We start from the raw sequence: 18,059 nt of genomic DNA, 5'->3' as shown, positions 1-18,059 counted from the left end.
TACATGCACCCTTAGTTACGAAGTATAAAATAAACTGTAAAAGTAAAACAAAAAGAAAGAATTGTGATAGTGTCTGCTTCAGTTAAGCACTAGATGGCAGTGTTGGGTTGGTAAAATTAATAACACCCTGAAATTCTATCAGCCTAAGGAAAATAATTGTCCTATATTATCATTCTGGAGGCTAGTTCTGAATAAATAAATAAATGATGACAGGAAAAGGAGTACGACATACACATTTAATTAATTTGAAAGAATAGAATATTTTATTTTATTTTATTTTATACAGCAATTTATGCAAATAATCTAATGGCACTTTACAAGCAACACATTGTCAAAATATATCTTCTCTTTGAGTCATAAAATTCTGAGAACAAACCACATCCCTCCCCACCATACCCCCAATCTGATAAGCCTTTGTGTGGCATAAGATGGTAAAGCAATCTGTAAACTACAAAACTAGAGAGAGCAGGAAAATACCTTCAACACATGGAATCATTCTCCAAAAATATGCATACTGCCTATGTGTGGGCTGAGTTTCAATGCCCAGAAGTTACACACTTGGGAGGAAAAATCTTTAGACAAATAAAAAGGTCCTATTCTAACATTCGTCAGAGTGAGGTAGCTACATCAGGTAGCTGGTTTAAGATGGCATGAAAGGGAAGCCAATGGGCATTTTTACACTGATTAATGCTGGACTTTTATTCTTACGGAGAGGTATTTGTGCCCAGTCTTGGCTACTATATATCTGGATTTTGGGACCTGTTTTCTTGTACTGATCAGGGAACAAAATGTCTAAGGCCCTGATTTCTACCTGAGAGTTGTTACCTGAAGTGTCGTCACAACTACCCATCCTTTCATCTGAATTTATGACATGTGGTTCATTTTATAGGCATTCTGTTCTGCAATTTATAAGATAAATCATGTTTCTGAGTTATCACCAGGGAAGCATGAGTCTCTGCTTGTCTCTCATCTTTTTTCTCACTCAAACTCAACATGCAGGAAAAGAAGGGAAGGGAAGAAAATCGCCAATGTTTATAAGCAAATGAACTCAAGCAATGGATTGTGTCATTAAATATAATATTCAGAAGAATATTATTCCAAAGACATTGGCCTAGAGAAAGGGATCCTTCATTTTGCTCTACATATGTCATCTTCTGTTCTCTAGTTTGACGGAACTGAGTTGTATAGTCCATGTGATACTGTGGTTAAGACAGTGGACTATGAGTGGGGAGGCTCAAGTTAAGTCCACCCTTAGCCATGGAAATCCACTGAATGACTCTATCTCTGTCAGCCCAACCTACTTCAAGGGTTGTTGTTATGGGGATAAAATGGATGGAGAACTCATGAAAGTCACCTTGAGCTCTTGGAGGAAAGGTGGGAGATAAATCTGACAAATAAATAAATACACACAAACACACCCAAGTCATAAAGAGAGACCATATAAAGGACAAAGTACAGTAATGAAATGGAGGTGGAATCCAAGAGGATTCCAAGAAAATGTTTCTCCTCTTTCAAGAAACTGTTATATCCAAGATTCGGAGAAAGCTAGATGTCTGGGATAAATAAGTCTTTGGCCTTTCTAGTCTATATAGAGAGAGACTAGTCTACATATACAGAAGCCAGTATGTGTAGTGGTAAAGGTTAAGTCCTGGACTAGAAGCTTGGAGACTGTGAATTCTAATCTTCCGTAGGCATGGAAGCTGGCTGGTATCTTAGGTTAGTCACATCTACCTACCAATCCATGTTGAATCAACATGGTAGATTATGATCTATAACCTTCAGTGAAGAGGCCTTCATCCTGCAGTGGATTGATTCAGATCATCATCATCATCATCATCATCATCATCATCATCATCATCATCATCATCATCATCATCATCCTATACTGCTTCATGTTTAACCCCCAATCCCACCCCCAACACCAAAACCCTCCATAAATTGAATTCAGGCATTCACCAAACAAGTTATAGACTGGCGTAACAGACCATGCCATTCCTCTATTAGGAGGCAGAAAGCAGCAGCAGTCAACCTGCATATAGTTATGAATGTACATGTAGATTTTTAGTCTTTTGTATAGACAGAGGAAAGCATTTTCTGCTGCTACATTTGCAGCATCTTTGATGAACTGGGGAGAATGCATCTAAAGAGAATGTTTCCATTATATTTGTTGAATTATATATTTGCATGTTGGTTGAATAATTTGTATAACTTTCAAAGGGTCCTCCATTAATAAGTGGAAACCTGGCCTATTTCCTATTCCAGTGCTGGGAGATGTGCTGAATCTTCTTCATTCTGCCCCTCTGGTCAAGCAGTTTATATTTCACCAAGTAGTCCTCAGTTTTCTTGTGGAAAGGTGGGAAGGTAGTACTTGCAGAGGCAAAATTAGACTTCTTGGACTGATGTATTGCAGGTTTGATGACTAGAGCAGAAGATAAAAACAGAAGTAATGGAGATAAATTAACTGCTGAGCTCTGGAGTCCCATTAACCCCCACCAACTATTCCATAGCCACATAGTAGATCACATATGTGAAAGTCTGAACAAGATATTTGCAGATACTGAAGAGAGAGAGGGTACAAATGGAGAAAAGCATAGCTAGTAGTTACTTATCTTAGGATCTTTCTAACTTTCCAATTCTAACACAACCAGAGACCATATTATTTATTTTAATCATTCTTAATATTTGCATTGGACCTATAAACCGTGCTAACACAAGCACAGATATATGTATTGACGTTCAAAGGTAACAAAATCTTGATTGTCTTTATTTAAGCATTATCATGAGAGCAGTGAACATCACATTAGATCAAGACCTTGGATATTTATTCAATAAATGTAAAACAAAGTCTGGAAACACCGAAGAGGAATTCATTTTGCCTGAGCAGCTACAATCTGGATCTTGAGTCACAATCACTAAGATGTTGTGCCACCTTGATTGACTGAGGTACAGCTCTTAGCCATGTAAAACTCAACTTCATTAGATCTCAGACAATTGGCAGGCTGATGCAAGGTCTTTCCCCTTACTGAGTTCAAGGGCTACCCAGCCATTTGTAAGTTGGCATTAAGCATCAGCGTAACAACTGGTCTCTCTTATTACCAGTCCCAATCCTGCTGGGCTGTGCCTAACCGGAGACACTGGCAATGGCATTGTCTGGATTCATTAGTGTCCCCATTATGATAGGAAAAATGATTACTTTTCTCATCTGAGTTCACTGTCATCCCATCTCAACATGTTATCAGCCAGCAGTGAAAACCTCCTCTAATCAGGACACAGTAGCAGGAATGAGAACCAGTTTGGTCTAGTGGTTAAGGCACAGGCTAGAAACTGGGAGACTGTGAGTTCTAGTCCCTCCGTAAGCATGAAAGCCAGCTGGGTGACTTTGGGCCAGTCACTCTCTCTCATCTCAACTTACCTCACAGGGTTGTTGTTGTGGGGCAAATAGGAGGAAGAAGGAGTATCAGGTATGTTCACCACCTTGAGTTATTTATAAAAATAATAAAGGCGGGATAAAAATTATTAAAAAAAAAGATTGAGAAGGTCCAGGACTCTGCCTATTTTCACTACACTGATATATCTGCTCCTCATCTCACATCCTGTTTGGGCATCTCCCCAGATTAATGTACTGTGAAATAAAGAAATGTATGGAGAAGCATCAGGGCAGAAATAGTCCAGAGAAAAAGGATTGCACAACTGGCTAGGTGTGATAAAGCAGAAGAACCAATGGCCAGGAGGGATTAATAATCAATAAATACAGGGAAAGTAGCAAAGAAATACTATCCAGTGTTTCAGATTTGAGCATAATGTAGCAACTGTCTGCAAGTCTTTAATGCATCAGCATGAAGAACAACTGGAAAAGACACTGCTTATTTCAAGAACTGTAAATAGGCGCTATGTGGGCCACCCATGTGCTACAAAGCACTTTTTGAAGCACTGCATAACCCTAGAAACAAGCAAAAATATAGTCACTCTTCTTCCTTCAATGGAACAGTAGAGGACAGTTTTTCTGTCTACAACTGTGTTGGAAGCTTAGAAAGAACGAAGGAAGGAAGGAAGGAAGGAAGGAAGGAAGGAAGGAAGGAAGGAAGGAGTGATAAATATGAAAGGGACTTAGGAAATGAAGTGCTAATAGAGAGGACCAAGCCTTGGAGAGAAACAGCTGGTATTTGGGCTGGGCAGTGAACTGAAGAGGAGTGTTCTGCAGCTCCCAACCCCACTGAAATACAACTCCAAACACACCCTGGATGGGTTACATGACTTCACTTCCAAGGTAATTGGTGGTTTTACAATACTTACACTATTAAAATTGGAGATTTTACCCTACCTGAGACTGTCTTAGAGTTGGAATAAAGGAAAAAGCTACTTTTATACTTACACAGCTAATGATGTTTTAAACCTGTCTCAGCTAGGGGTAAAACAAGGACATCATTAGGACAAGGAGAAAAATTATGTTGCCAAAGCATGACTGTGCTGTGGTTTAGTGCAAATCGGAACTTCTTCAGGCAGCCATTAGGAGTCAATGCTGACTTGAAGGTGCACATACACACACATGCACCAGCTAACCATTTGCCAGGTTGTAAGAAAGAACGGATATTCCTCATTTTTTTCCTCCTGCTTCTTCCTTCCCAATGAATTCTGTGTGTCTGTGTGTGTGTGTGTGCGTGTAAAACTGTAAGCCTGGGTTAGTCTCTTTGTTTCTCTACTGGACTTCCTCATGGGAGACACTCCAGAGATAAATAATTGCATAATAGAGGATAAAAATATGCTAAATAAACAAGTAAATAAACATAATGAATAGAAACACCAAAGTCTAACATTGTTTTGAGAAACGTTGGTCATATTTGACAACAATTTCCTTAAAAGTTCCTAATTAGCTGTAAATGAAAGTATAAATAAAATATGAGGCTTATTGCTATGTATATTTTATTAAATTCAGTGGAGCAGATGATCTCCTGCCAGAACACATGTACTATATGTACTAATTAAAGCTTCAGGCATCTTTCTCACTAAGAACCACCACCTCAAAACATTTACTGTGATGAATTAACCACTTCAAATGGGGTGGCAGGCAGAATTTTATGCTGCTTTTTTTTCCTTGTGGGCTAAGCTGCAGAAAGGGTTAGGCAATTTATAGAACATCCACATTGGGGGCAGGGACTAGCATGCTCCCATTGACCTCCTGAGGCTAGTGCAGGTGTCCTTCTGTTGCCTTCCCTGTGCCCAAAATCCATCTCTCCCATTTTTCTTGCCAAGCCTTGGGTAGCAAGAAAAGCAGGAAGTGAAGGAGAGGGAGCAGATCTTTGGAGTTACAGTACACCTGGCACCAAAAAGACTGATTTCCTCCTAGAAGGGAGAAGGGGATTCAAATGTGGAATCAGAGAACTGGCAGTAAAAAAGTGTTCTCCCACCTCAAGTACCAGGATCAGCAGGGTTAGAGAAGAAGTGGGTTGATCTTATTGTAACCATCCCCCTGGCACCAAAAATGTCTGCTTCTCCTCATGGACGGTTCACTTAATCATATGGTTCCAGCTCACAAGAAGCTGGAATCCAGCTCTACACTTGATAGCCATCTCCTCCTCCTGTGACTTAGGTGTTGTAGTTTGCCATTTTATACATATGTTCAGCAGTTTATTGTTTACACTGTTGGACACATGCAATAAAAAGCCACCTCTGAAACTTAGATGCTGCAGCACCTAACTGTAGCGGGGTGACAATAGCTACTTCCCCACAGGATTGCTAGCATGAACATGGATTGTTCACCATAGAATATTGAAGGGAAAAACCATCACTTGCTAGGTTCACACGAAGTGCTATGCCTTGAACCAAGGTTTGCACACCATAATGGCTGAGCCAGAACCAAACCCGATCTGTAGACTTTGGGATGAAAACAAAATGAAGCCAAATTACAAAACAGATTATATTTGATTGTTTTTAAAAGGAAAATGTCTGTAACTTGTGTTTTTAGATTGGATTAGCAACAGTTGCAATCAAAGCATTCAATAATCTTCCACAAAGCAGTATGAACCTTTCCCTGTAATTAGAAGCTCAACCTGTAAGTCACTCACTTCATCTCCATTCTTTCTCTCTCTCTCTCTCCCCCCCCCCCACTTTTTAGAGAAAACAAAATTAAAAAGTTTTGTTTTGTTTTGTTTTGTTTGCAAGCAAGCTCCCTGCAGTTCTCAGAAACACCAATTTGTGCAGGAAGTCTTCTGAAGATCCTAGTTAGTTTGGGGATATTCTGAGGGAATTCTGCTTTGCCTCAAGATTTGGTATGAAGTGTCCAATGTGATTTGGAATGTGTGAATGAAGTTTTATTTTTACTCTCTTTGAACCTTTGTGTTTTGTGATCAAGTAGAAGGAGAAGCGATATTTGTCCTGCATTTAGCCCAGAGCTTTCTCTTCTGAGCAGACACAGCTCTTCGGATCAAGGCTTCCAGATATACTAGAGACTAAGACTACAGCTCAGTGACCTCCTGTTCAATTGGTCCAGATCCAAAACATGATAACTACTTCCACATAGTTATGCAAATATTTCACTTTTGGGTCTCCCTTTCTGATTCTCAGCCTGACTCCATAATTAACATGTGGGGAATTTAGAACATCCAACTCAGAAAACTACAACATGGGACGCTGAGGGGCAGAGTGATGGGTTGCTATGCCAGTGGCAGAAGGGGTTCAGGCTGTGAAAAAAAATTAAATAGTTTTCTATATCTTTGACCAAGGAGGAAATTTAGGTAGGTTATTCAATAAACACGTTCACATATACTGACCTCACAATTTTAATGAACTGCTAACCCTATAGAAATAAACTCTTTGTTTCACAAACATGTTTATGTCAAACTGCACATTTGTGTGGTAGAACTTTATTAAAGAAAACAATATAGTACAGTTGGCTTCATACTATCATTCATAAATATATATAAATTCTTGGAGTATTAAGAATCAAAAAAGCGTAAAATATACTTTTTCAAAGTCAGTGACTGTTTTCTAGGAAAGTTTGATTTCTACTTTGTTGTCTTTGATTCCATAAAATGGATGATCAGTGTTGCTGGTTTGTGAGTTCAGGTGATCTAGTGGAAAAAGTAAATATTAATACAAATACACATAAGAAACATTGATGCTAGCATGCAAGAAAATAACAAGTGTATATTAGCTTAATTCTCATTTTCTCCCTCTCTCCCCTCCACCTTCTCTCTCTCCATCAGCTTAGTATTAGCTTCAGGCTGCTTTCCAGGATACGTCTTATTTTGTTTTTCTGTTTTGTTTTTCAATAAAATTAGTTTTCATTTTTATATTCCTTTTTAAAAAAAATAAATTAAAATATTGTGAAAAATTCTCTTGTAAGCCACTTCAGGAGTAAGAATATATAGAAATAAAATATATAGGAAGAATACATAGAAATAAATCTATATTGAATAAATAATATCAACATAGTATTAACAAGAAGAATAAATTATATACAGGAGGCCATGAAATTATCTGAAGTGCTATTTCGGAGCCAGTGTTATTAAGTTACTGATGAATAATAGTTGAGGGTAAGCAGTAACACAATATATGAAATCATTTATAATTAAAATGAACAAACAAAAAAGGTGAAGAGCTTCAAAGGGTATTCAGTCTGGGAAAATGGATATTGAAATAATTCCAGGTGGATTGGGGAACTGCCTATTAAAACAACACTACAAGTTTAAATCAGCAAGGATTAAGATTTCATCTTGTTTTAGTTTAGACATTTACATTAAGATGCTGTGTAGATGAGTCATAAAGGCTAAAATTTTACCAACCTGGAACTTTTTAGATGAAAATGTATGCATTTCTTTCAAAATGCTTCCTAAGCAGTTGGCTGGCATGATAATGCACTTTTCTGAAGAATTTCTTACTTTTCTGAAAGGACAAATATACAAAAGGATGTCAATCATAACGAGATGCATTAAAAATAAGAATAAATACTAAAGAAACTGAAGCAGAAGACAGCTACCTCTAAAACTACAATTTATTCTAGGCAGTGCTGCTAGAGCAAGGCTGAGCTGGAGTAGAGTACTTGTATGCTACTGACTATACGGTACCTTAGTGTAAGAATTGCTGCTGGCATATGGCATAAGACTGATCTTCATAAGGTGCACCTTGACCTGGTGCCAGAGAATTTATTTTCATTCATGTCCACAAGTATTTGATGATATAAGCATGTGTGATGATTCGAAGTAGCAGGAAAAAAATATCCTTGGATCATTATGGCTTGATTGCTGGATTGTCTGGAAGAAACATCTGCTGAACTTTCTGTTACCTTATCAAACCTCACTGTTTGCCACCATGGCCATAATACAGAACTTAGTTCTTAGAAATTTATAAGAACATCAGAGTATGTTAGCAAGTCCATGCAGAACTATATGGTGTTTATGATAAAGCTTATGTATTTCTACTTGATTCTACTGAAAATTGAACAAGAAAGGTAGAAATATATATTTCTATATACAGTATAGTGATTGAACCTCTGGCATTTATCTCATAGCCATCTTGTCCTAAAGATTTGTCTTCTTAGATGCCACAGGTGCCACCATATTGAGAGACCTTCAACTGAAGTGAAGTCAGATTATGACATTCTATAACTATAAAAATGGGCTTGATACAGTTAATTGTCAGCATGGGCTTATCTGCCCTGCCCAGTTGCCCCATCACTAGAATTGGTTGGCAACCATTGCTGCAGGGGATAACGCTGCCCTTCCTGAACAGAAAACGTTGCCCTCTATTATTCCTCTGCTCACTGTCAAAGTGACCTCATGGCATGTTTTTCTCTTCTACTTTTCACTGTTATGTTGCCTTGAGTACTCCTGTTCAATGGCTACTGTTATTCAGTTCAACTTTAACTGAGCCAAGTTTACCATACTCTCTAATACCTTTTAGTGCTACCTTTACCATGAATGCTGTAACAATATATTGATCAGAACATTGTCCTTGTAAATAGAAGTTTCCTGACTTGAAATCTGGCCATTAAAAAAAAACCCGCTCTTCTTTCCCTGTGCTTCCTACTTTTCTCTGTGATATTTTAAAAAATATGTCCATCAGTGCATGGATGTATTAAAAAATAGGAAGCTGAGAAAAAATAGAATTTAAAAAATACTTTTCTACCAGGTTTCAAACTAGGAACCTTCTGTTTACAAGACAAATGTTTAAGCCCTTGTGCTACTGCAGCATCCACAGTAAAGAGACGTCTTAAAGACATGAGGAAGCAACCAGGTAATAAGAAAATATTTTTTAACAGTTGCTTGTCATGCCTGTTTATTTGTGCATGTTCATGCTTTAATTCTGCATATATAAGTGTAATTTGTGTGTGTGTGTATGCATGATAGAGAGCCAGTTTGGTGTAGTGGTTAAGGCATCAGGCTAGAAACTGAGAGACCCTGAGTTCTAGTCCTGCCTTAGGTACAAAGCCATCTGGGTGACCATGGGCCAGTCACTCTCTTTCAGCCCTAGGAAGGAGGAGGCAACGGCAAACCACTTCTGCAACCTTGCCATGAAAACTGCAGGGATTTTCCAGGCAGTCACCAGGAGTCAACGCTGACTCAAAGGCACAAATGCATGCACACACAAGACTGCATGTGTATAATATATAGGTGTGTATATAGAGAAAGCCATAGAGATAATCTGAGGAAGCCAGGCAGGGGCAGTGATTGTTACATGAATAAAACATACTTTACACCTGGGCAACAGTGAAAGCATGAGAAAGAAGCTCAGATTGACACCTCCCTAATTCACTATAGTATGAGAGGGAGGAAGTGAGTCAGTCAGCCTTTCAAGATTCTATTACTATAATCTACATAATCAGATTAGTAGAGTATGTTTTCTGAGACCCAGTTTGGTCTAGTGGTTAAGGCTTCAAGCTAGAAACTGGGAGTCTGTAAGTTCTAGTCCTGCCTTAGTCATGAAAGCCAGCCGGGTGACTTTGGACCAGTCAACTCTCACTCAGCCCATGACATCAAGCTCAGGTGACAAGCTGATCGGTCAATTCCTGTCACAACAAACGGATCAACATTTGGCTGATCTGAAAAAAGTGGACCCTGTGCATGTGGGAAAAATGCTAGGAAGAAAAAAAAAGATAGGGTATGTTTCCTGACCTGGCCTGACTTGATGGCACATAATCAGTCAAAATCACACATTCTCTCTCTCTCACACACAAAAGTCTATATGTCCAGAAAGAACTGTCAAAAAAGAAAAAAGAAATAAAGTAATTGGTCATAGCTTTCTTGAAGATAAAGGTGGACGAACACAACAAGCAGGAGAACTATCCAATGGAAGGGCACTGTAGCCTGCTGTTCGGACTGAATACCTTGCAAGCTGTTGTCAAAGTATTTCATCCACGCAGGATTCTTAAACTAGTTTAAAGTTAAGTCACCATGAGCACAGGGCAAGAGTGCCTTAAATGGTACGCGCCGATATTCTCTGTGTAAGAATAAACCCAGATGAATAAACAAGATGTTACATCTCAATAAACATGCATAAAATTTATGCTGCGAGCCCCACCTAAAGCAATGATAAATATACACAACTTGTTCCACTGAGAAACCAGAGAGGTTTTTTTCCTAACAAACTGTGCGTAGGATTGTAATCTTCTAATGCACTTTTCCTCCAACGTAATCTCCCTGCATGCACTGGAACTTACTTGCAGGTAAATACAATTACCACTATATTCATAACTGATTTTTTGCAAGTTAATTGCCACTGAATAGACTTACATTCGGACCCCATGGTTCATCTGATAGAAAAATTAGGTTAGACGTTCAGGGCTTTTTCATATTTCACTATGTAAGTATATTCTGAACCAGCATTCCAGCGAGTGACATGGAGAAATCAAGAATATAAAATGGACTTGATATTGTTTTATTACTGTTGTTTAATCATGACTATATTATAGAGTAAGCTTTAGCAGAAAATAAAGAAATGTATGCATACAAAATATGGACTTTCTGAAGGACTATACAGGATAACAGAAGGAAAAAAATGGTTCCCTCAAGTTGAGCTTCACACAACAATTAAGTTCTGCTCTGCTGAGAACCAGAGATAGAGACATCATCCATGTCTGATATGTATTACTTTCAAGAATCGTCATTAAAAAGCAAAATAAACTTTCAAACTATGTATTTAAAAGCACACTTTCTATAGCAACATATATTCAAATGTATAATTTCTCTCAGACACATTTATTATTTGGATACATTTCAATTGTCAAGAAATCCCTCTCAGCATTAGAAAAAGTACAGAATGGACAGCTGAAACCCAATTTGTCTGAGAATGAAGATCGGATCATTTTGTATGATCTAATATGTTCACTGGGTCCTGTGTTGTATGCTGTGCTTGTAAAAGTTGTAAAAGGAGTATAAAGAGCAAACAATCAAGAATTCATAATTTATAAAAATAATAAAGGCAGGATAAAAATTAAATCAATAATTCAATAATTCAATAGCGAAGTTGCCTGGTATTTTTGCTGAGCGTGCTTTTGAGCACATCTGGCTGATGTTTAAAAGGCACAGGGAGCTGAGTCACCTAAATAACAAAAAGTGACTTTCCCAGACACTAGGAATCAGAGCCTCTATCTTTTACTTTGTATTATTCAGCAAAACTGGTTTCAGACATTTTTTTTAATGGCATAGGCTACAGATTCATGATCGAAAGCCATTTTGGTGTATGGGTTAAGGCACCAGGCTAGAAACTGGGAGACCGTGAGTTCTAGTCCCACCTTAGGCACAAAGCCAGCTGAGTGACAATGGGCCAGTCACTCTCTCTCAGCCCTAGGAAGGAAGCAATGGCAAACCACTTCCAAAATCTTGCCAAGAAAACTGATTCATGACATAGTGGAAAAGCATTAATCATTTCAGTACTAATCCACAGGAAATAAACTGTTAAGCATTATTTATGGCAGCTTTTCTTAAGCTGGCATCCTGTTCATTGAGAATTGTAGAAGATGAAGTCCAACACATGAAACAGGAAATACTTATTTATAGGCAGTGTTGATAATGTAATCTGAACTGAAGGAGTCCCTTTTCACAATTGACTAATATGATTCTGATGCTTGTATATCTGAACAGGCATTCAAATACAGCTGGAGCCACTAACCTGGCAAAGTCAGCTGATCTGTGGAATCAGGAACAGATGCTGGTTTCATAAGTTGTTTTGAACCTTTAAGAATAAAAGCAGATGAATTATTGTTATGGCTTCCACCAACAATCATTTCCTTGTATGTTAATGCATCTGTATTTGTCTCCCCTCCACTGCTGCAACCCCAGATTAAAAAGCCGAATTGCTGATGTGCCACCATAGTCACCATGATTAAGGTGACATGAGCAAAACTCTAATGTGAGCAAACCTCTGGATTATCACTAGATGGCAGTGATTATCTGGATGTTTGCAGCCCTGAACTGGTACCCCTAACTCTATGTCTACTTTCAGATATTTTCAGATAATACCACAATTTAGTGCCTTGGGCTATGCACTCCTACCTATTGCCCTCCTGGAAATCAGAAGCATCCAGTCCTGGTTTGTACCATGTCAGGATCGCAAACCAAGATCCAATTATACTTTGGTTTGTTTGCATGCAAATTGTGGTTGTTATACAGTGTGGTTTCCTGGGTTTGGATAGAATTGCAATCTATAGTTTGCCTCAGAGCAGGATGTGTAAGCTTTAATCACGGTGCTTTCCATACGGGGGAAAGTGGGAGGAGGGCGCATGAGACCCTGAATAAGGCTTTTGCTTGCTACAGAAGAACTCCATGGAAGCCATGCTCCAGTCTGTTGAAGTTATTTGGGTTATCTGGGTTTGCTCCTCCTCACTTTTTTCCCACTAAGTTGGTTGCAATACCAAATATAGCAACTCAGCAGGCTGTCAAGTTTTTGTGCAACCACAAAACACCCACTACATAATGAAACCATGATGACCAGGGACTAGATCTTATAAGCATTCTCAGCACGTGTGGCCAATGGTGAGCAATGTTAGAAAATCTGTTGCCCACTCCTGTCTTAATGAAGGCAGTTGAAATGAATTAAGTCAAGATGTCTCATTATAGTTTGCATTGCTGGGTGCTTTGAGAGACCCAGATAAATCCAGATAGGAGATATCTCTCAATATTTTCCCTCCACCCACCCCCCAAAAAGATTTTGAAAGTGGAGCAATGCTAAGTTGAGAAAAATGGCTTTTAAGGTTTTTCTCCATCCATGGAAGTTTAGATCTCACTACTACTAATAGTATGAGAAGGATCCATCCTGCTAAAAGTAATAGGGAAATATAAGGGTTTCCTTTATAAAGAACCCTTCCATACTGCCAATGTTTTTACTCCTAAAACCTCAGAAACAAGTTCAAGGTGACCACACTACCTCTACCTCTGAAACACAGAGAATAGTCAATACAAATAGTCAGTGAGCTCTTCAGTTGGCCAATAGGAATGTGCTAAAAAAAATAATCAAGCACTGTCCTAAGCCCCTTACATATTCTGTTTTGGGGGTTTTTTCAGCCACCCTGACAACCAAGTCACCATCCCTCTGTATTTTTATTAAAACAGTAGAAATGACAGGATGAAGTGACAACAACTTAATCTCTGCAAGGAAGAGGGACAGCCCAAGAACCAGGAACGAAGGTGAGGTAAGATTTCCCACCAAATCCATATTACTTCAGTTCCCAACCTCTGACAAGCTCCACCAGTGCTCCTGGAAAACTGGATTCACTGTGCTGAAAGTCAGATGATTCAGCTGCTGCCACTATCATAAACTCATGTGGGTGCAGAGCCAGTCTGGGAGCATTAACAACACCAAGTTTAGATTGCCTTAAATCCCATTACAACACTGATGAGCATTCTAAATCATCTTCATTATTTCCTTAGATATAGATAAGCAGAGCTGGGATTCAATACAAATGGAGATCTCATTGCTTTTATTTGGTAATAACATGAACATACAGGAATTCATTTACAGAGAAATCAAAAAGCTGTGAAACTGATTTATACATTTAGACACAACACGCCTCTTCTTCCCAGTTTAAAAAAAATACAATAAATATATTTTTTCTAAAAAAATACTCTCACAAATGTTGAAAATAATCATTGCTGCATGTCTACAAGCCACTTATATTTTGAACCTAAGCTGGATCAAACCAAGGATTTTTACTTGGGATATTGATTGTTGACCCCCTTGTTTTAGCAATGAGTTCAAATGAGCTTTCTCTTATTGGATGGTACAAGATGTTCATTGTCCCCTCCCAAACATTTTTCTTTGGAAAATTATGGTAGATGACATGCATCCACAGTTTCCTAAAGCATGATCATATTTAGGTGTACAGTACATGTCAGATCAACCTTCCCCAATCTTATGCCTATAGAAGCTTTGGGACCATAACTCCCAGAATTCCTAGACAATATATGCAAAGTTCATGTTGGCTAGAAATCTATATGTTAACCTAAAATATCTGGAGGGCATCAGGTTGGAGAAGACTAAGTAAAATATTCCATGCATATAATAATTAGGAATACGATAAGCACATATTAGAAACCAAGTGTATCATATACTCAGTTTCTGTTACATATATGAAATCTGTAAAATGGCCCTGAGTTCATTTCAGTTGAGATATCTCCATTGTATATTCTAGACAATATGAAACAAAATGCTATGTATGCATTTGAATCCTTCTTGAGGATTGAAGGTGAAAAATAGTATATGAGACCAGAGTACTTAGATTCAATTCATTTTTTCTCTCTCTCGCTCTCTCCTTGACAAAAGGTCACTGAGTTCATTTAGTTTAAGTGCTATTACAGTAATTTTAGGATAAGCATTAGGTAATACAAGGAAAACATAATGCCTAGCTTTATATAATATCCACACTATCTTGCAGCTTCTTGCAAATTGCTACTAAAATGATGCCTCAGTCATTGTTTCCATGCTATTATATTAAATAACATTATGGAAGAATGGCATCTGAATGTGGGAACATTAGAAAAACCTAGCTCTACAAGTCCAGAACCAGTTTTTCAAAATCATTAACTAGATGTTTCTGGGAAACTCACAAGTAGGACACGAGGGCGTAGTATTCTTTTCTTGCTGACCTCCATTAGCTGGCAGGGAAAAGTTCATATAGTTGCCCTGACTAAATACCCATTGACAGACAAATTGTTCAGGAATCTGGCTGAGCAGCTATACTGATAGCTATCATCATATTTTGTGCCAGCAGATTCTCTAATTAAATTATATATTGTGTGGTGTGCTTCCTTTTGTCTGTCCTGATAGTAGACAACATGTAACATGGTGTTACGCAGAATTCCTATGGAGTGTCAGAGTTAGTTGCAGAATTTACAAAACTTTTGCAAATGTTGTCCTACCCAAACATAGATGGGCAGGCCTTCCAGTGATAATTGCTGAAGGCAACATTTGTGTTTTCCCAAGATACAATTCACCAGAAATTCTAGTTCCTCAATTGTAATGTAATGTAATTGGATTGAACTGATTACATTTAAGCCCAACTACAATTTGACTCTGGGTGGTGTACAATGAAACCAAGCAAAACAAAATACTATACCAAAAAGGCGTTTTAAAAAAGGGAATAAAGAATAAGAACTGATGGTGAGTCCAGCTAACCACACCCAAACTCCCAAACAAATCTGTCAGGGGGACCCAACCACCCTCACCCAAGGCCTGGGAGAACAGCCAGGTCCTTATGGCTTTCCAGAATGCCATCAGGATGGGAGCCACATGGATATCAGTGAGAACCTAATTCCGGATGGCAGGCACTATGACAGAAAATTTGTACTTCTGGGGTCCCAATAGATGACATTGTTTAATTGAAGGGACTCAGAGCATGCCAACCCTGTTGGCTTGTACTAGGCAGACACCGCAGAAGATGGGCAGTCCCTCAGATAACCAGGCCTTATGCCATGTAGGGCTTTATTCATGCAAACTGTGCTGTGGATTAAAAAACAGACACCATCACAAAAACCTCTTTTATAGCAAATAATACAATTCTTTGATAGGAGCCACAAGTTGCTGAAACTACAATTTCTATAGTCTTGAATGCTAGGAAAGCAAACATGGTGGCTGCAACTGTACTTGCTAAGAAGCTTGGAGCAGGCAATGTCCTTTCCATCAATATCAACAGTGGGGTATTCCCTGACATTTACCCAATTATATGGCGGTGTAAGATTTGTCTGGTGTCCTCTTTCAGCAGAAAAACAAAGGTTCAGAAAAAAGTTGGTTAGTTTCCATCAATGCTTGATTCTATAAAAATTGGCCAATGCTGCCAAATGCATAGTGAGATCTGTTTGGATCAGGAGTCTATTGTTATCACAGTGAAGATGCTAAAAATGGCTTCCAAAAACCAGGGAACTGAATATCCATCAGCAGTGGTTTGAATTTATACATCCTTTATAGCCAAGGCAGAGAAAAGACAGATCAGACTGGCCAAAAACTGCAGGCTCCAAGGCTCATCAGCTCTTAAATCTGGGCACATCCGCTGACAGAGCCATCTATCTTTATGGTTAAACTCAATGCATTAGGATAGAGTTTCAATATTAATCTGAAAACAGACAGAGTTGCTTTGTACTTCTGGAAATCTCACAAATGTCTTACTAATACTCCCATATTTCTCTCTGTATAAGTCAGATGCTAAAAGGCAATACTAAGAGAGGGAAAAGAATCCCCTTTATCCAGGTAGTCAAAATGGGGGCTTCTCCCTTTCTCTCACATATAACTGGTAGTTATTTTGGTTAAAATGAGGTTAAATTGAGGGTGAACTCCTGACATGTTAATCTGAATCATGTTAAGCAGCCAATGACCAGCTATACGGTATATTTTCAAACTAGGCAAGCACTGATTTATCACAGTAGGTATGTTGGTAACTCTTGTGAAAGCTAGCTTAAAATCTGTAATAGCAAACAAACACGGATGCAGCAGATATACGACATCCCTTCTATTGAGGAACAGCATTTATAAAACTAAATGCTAAGGAACTAGAATGTTATGTTCTGCCAGGGCACTCCTAAAGATGCCACTTGTTCGTGAAGCAATCGTTTTCATTCATTTTCCACATGACAATACAGATAGAAAAACACATTAGAAACACATTTAGATTCTTTCATTCCAACAAACAGAGAAGCTTGAAGGAAGAATAAGATGTGCAAAGCTATGCTATTTCAGACTGTTGGAATAAGAAGTCTAAAACAGGTATCTTAGAATTTCAGTTTTGTAGATTAGGAAGGACTATTATTATGGCTGGTCACACAGTCAGCCACATGCTTAGACTGGATTTGGCATTTTTATCCATCTATCGAGTCCTTCCCAAGGACCTGGGATAGGGAGATGTTATTGTTTAATAATATTAAAGGTTATTATTATTATTATTTTGTTAATGGTTGCTGACAGAAACTCGAATGTAAATTTTACCCGTAAGTTATTTTTCCTCATTATGTAATAAAATTTGAAATACAGTTAAGCTGACTTCAGGTGAGAAGAAAAGGATGATGCGTCACATTTTTAGTTCACCTAAAAATATATTATTTGGGGTTTTCTATTGTAGTACAAGATACAAATCATTATTTCAATCGATTACTAGTACTGGTAGCCATATTCTGCCACTTTACCCAGTGTTTTTTGTATATTGGTATTTCAGCTCTGAGCCAGTTTGGTGTAGTGGTTAAAATACCAGGCTAGAAACCTGTGAGTTTCTAGTCCCGCCTTAGGCACAAAAGCCAGTTGGGTGACTTTGGGCCAGTCACTCTCTCTTAGCCCTAGGAAGGAGGCAATGGCAAACCACTTCTGAAATCTTGCCCAGAAAACCAGGAGTCAACACTGACTCAAAGGCACATACACACATTTCAACTCTCTTGCTATACATAAGACATTTCCTGCCATTCTGAACTGTCTATACACAGTTTATGAAGAGATAATGTCTAAGGAAACTTAAGTGACTCCAGAGGGGAGCAGCGATCAACCCTGTAAACAAAATATTTGATTTAGCTGGGACTTAACATTGCATCAAAGAATCTCACCAGAGAGATTCAAACCCTAAAAATGTACAAAATATTAAATAAGAAAGA

At 38.3% G+C, this 18,059-nt stretch overlaps 2 protein-coding genes across 3 annotated transcripts in view; one reads left to right on the top strand and one right to left on the bottom strand.

The window, feature by feature from the left end:
- Positions 1 to 18,059, top strand: part of PPP1R17 (protein phosphatase 1 regulatory subunit 17) — a 103,411-nt gene that overhangs the window by 17,570 nt on the left and 67,782 nt on the right. The window lies entirely within an intron of this gene.
- The window catches only part of PDE1C (phosphodiesterase 1C), a 248,497-nt gene continuing 232,523 nt past the window's right edge, over positions 2,086 to 18,059 (bottom strand). The window contains exons 18-19 of the mRNA XM_063304072.1: positions 12,106 to 12,168; positions 2,086 to 2,419 (exon numbers count right to left, since the gene is read on the bottom strand). Of these exons, the coding sequence (XP_063160142.1) occupies positions 2,247 to 2,419; positions 12,106 to 12,168 (236 nt within the window). The 3' untranslated portion in view covers positions 2,086 to 2,246. The remainder of the gene's footprint in view (positions 2,420 to 12,105; positions 12,169 to 18,059) is intronic.

Source organism: Candoia aspera, chromosome 4, assembly GCF_035149785.1.
Source record: "Candoia aspera isolate rCanAsp1 chromosome 4, rCanAsp1.hap2, whole genome shotgun sequence".
NCBI lineage: Eukaryota > Metazoa > Chordata > Lepidosauria > Squamata > Boidae > Candoia > Candoia aspera.
This window is presented reverse-complemented; position numbering and strand designations above follow the sequence as displayed.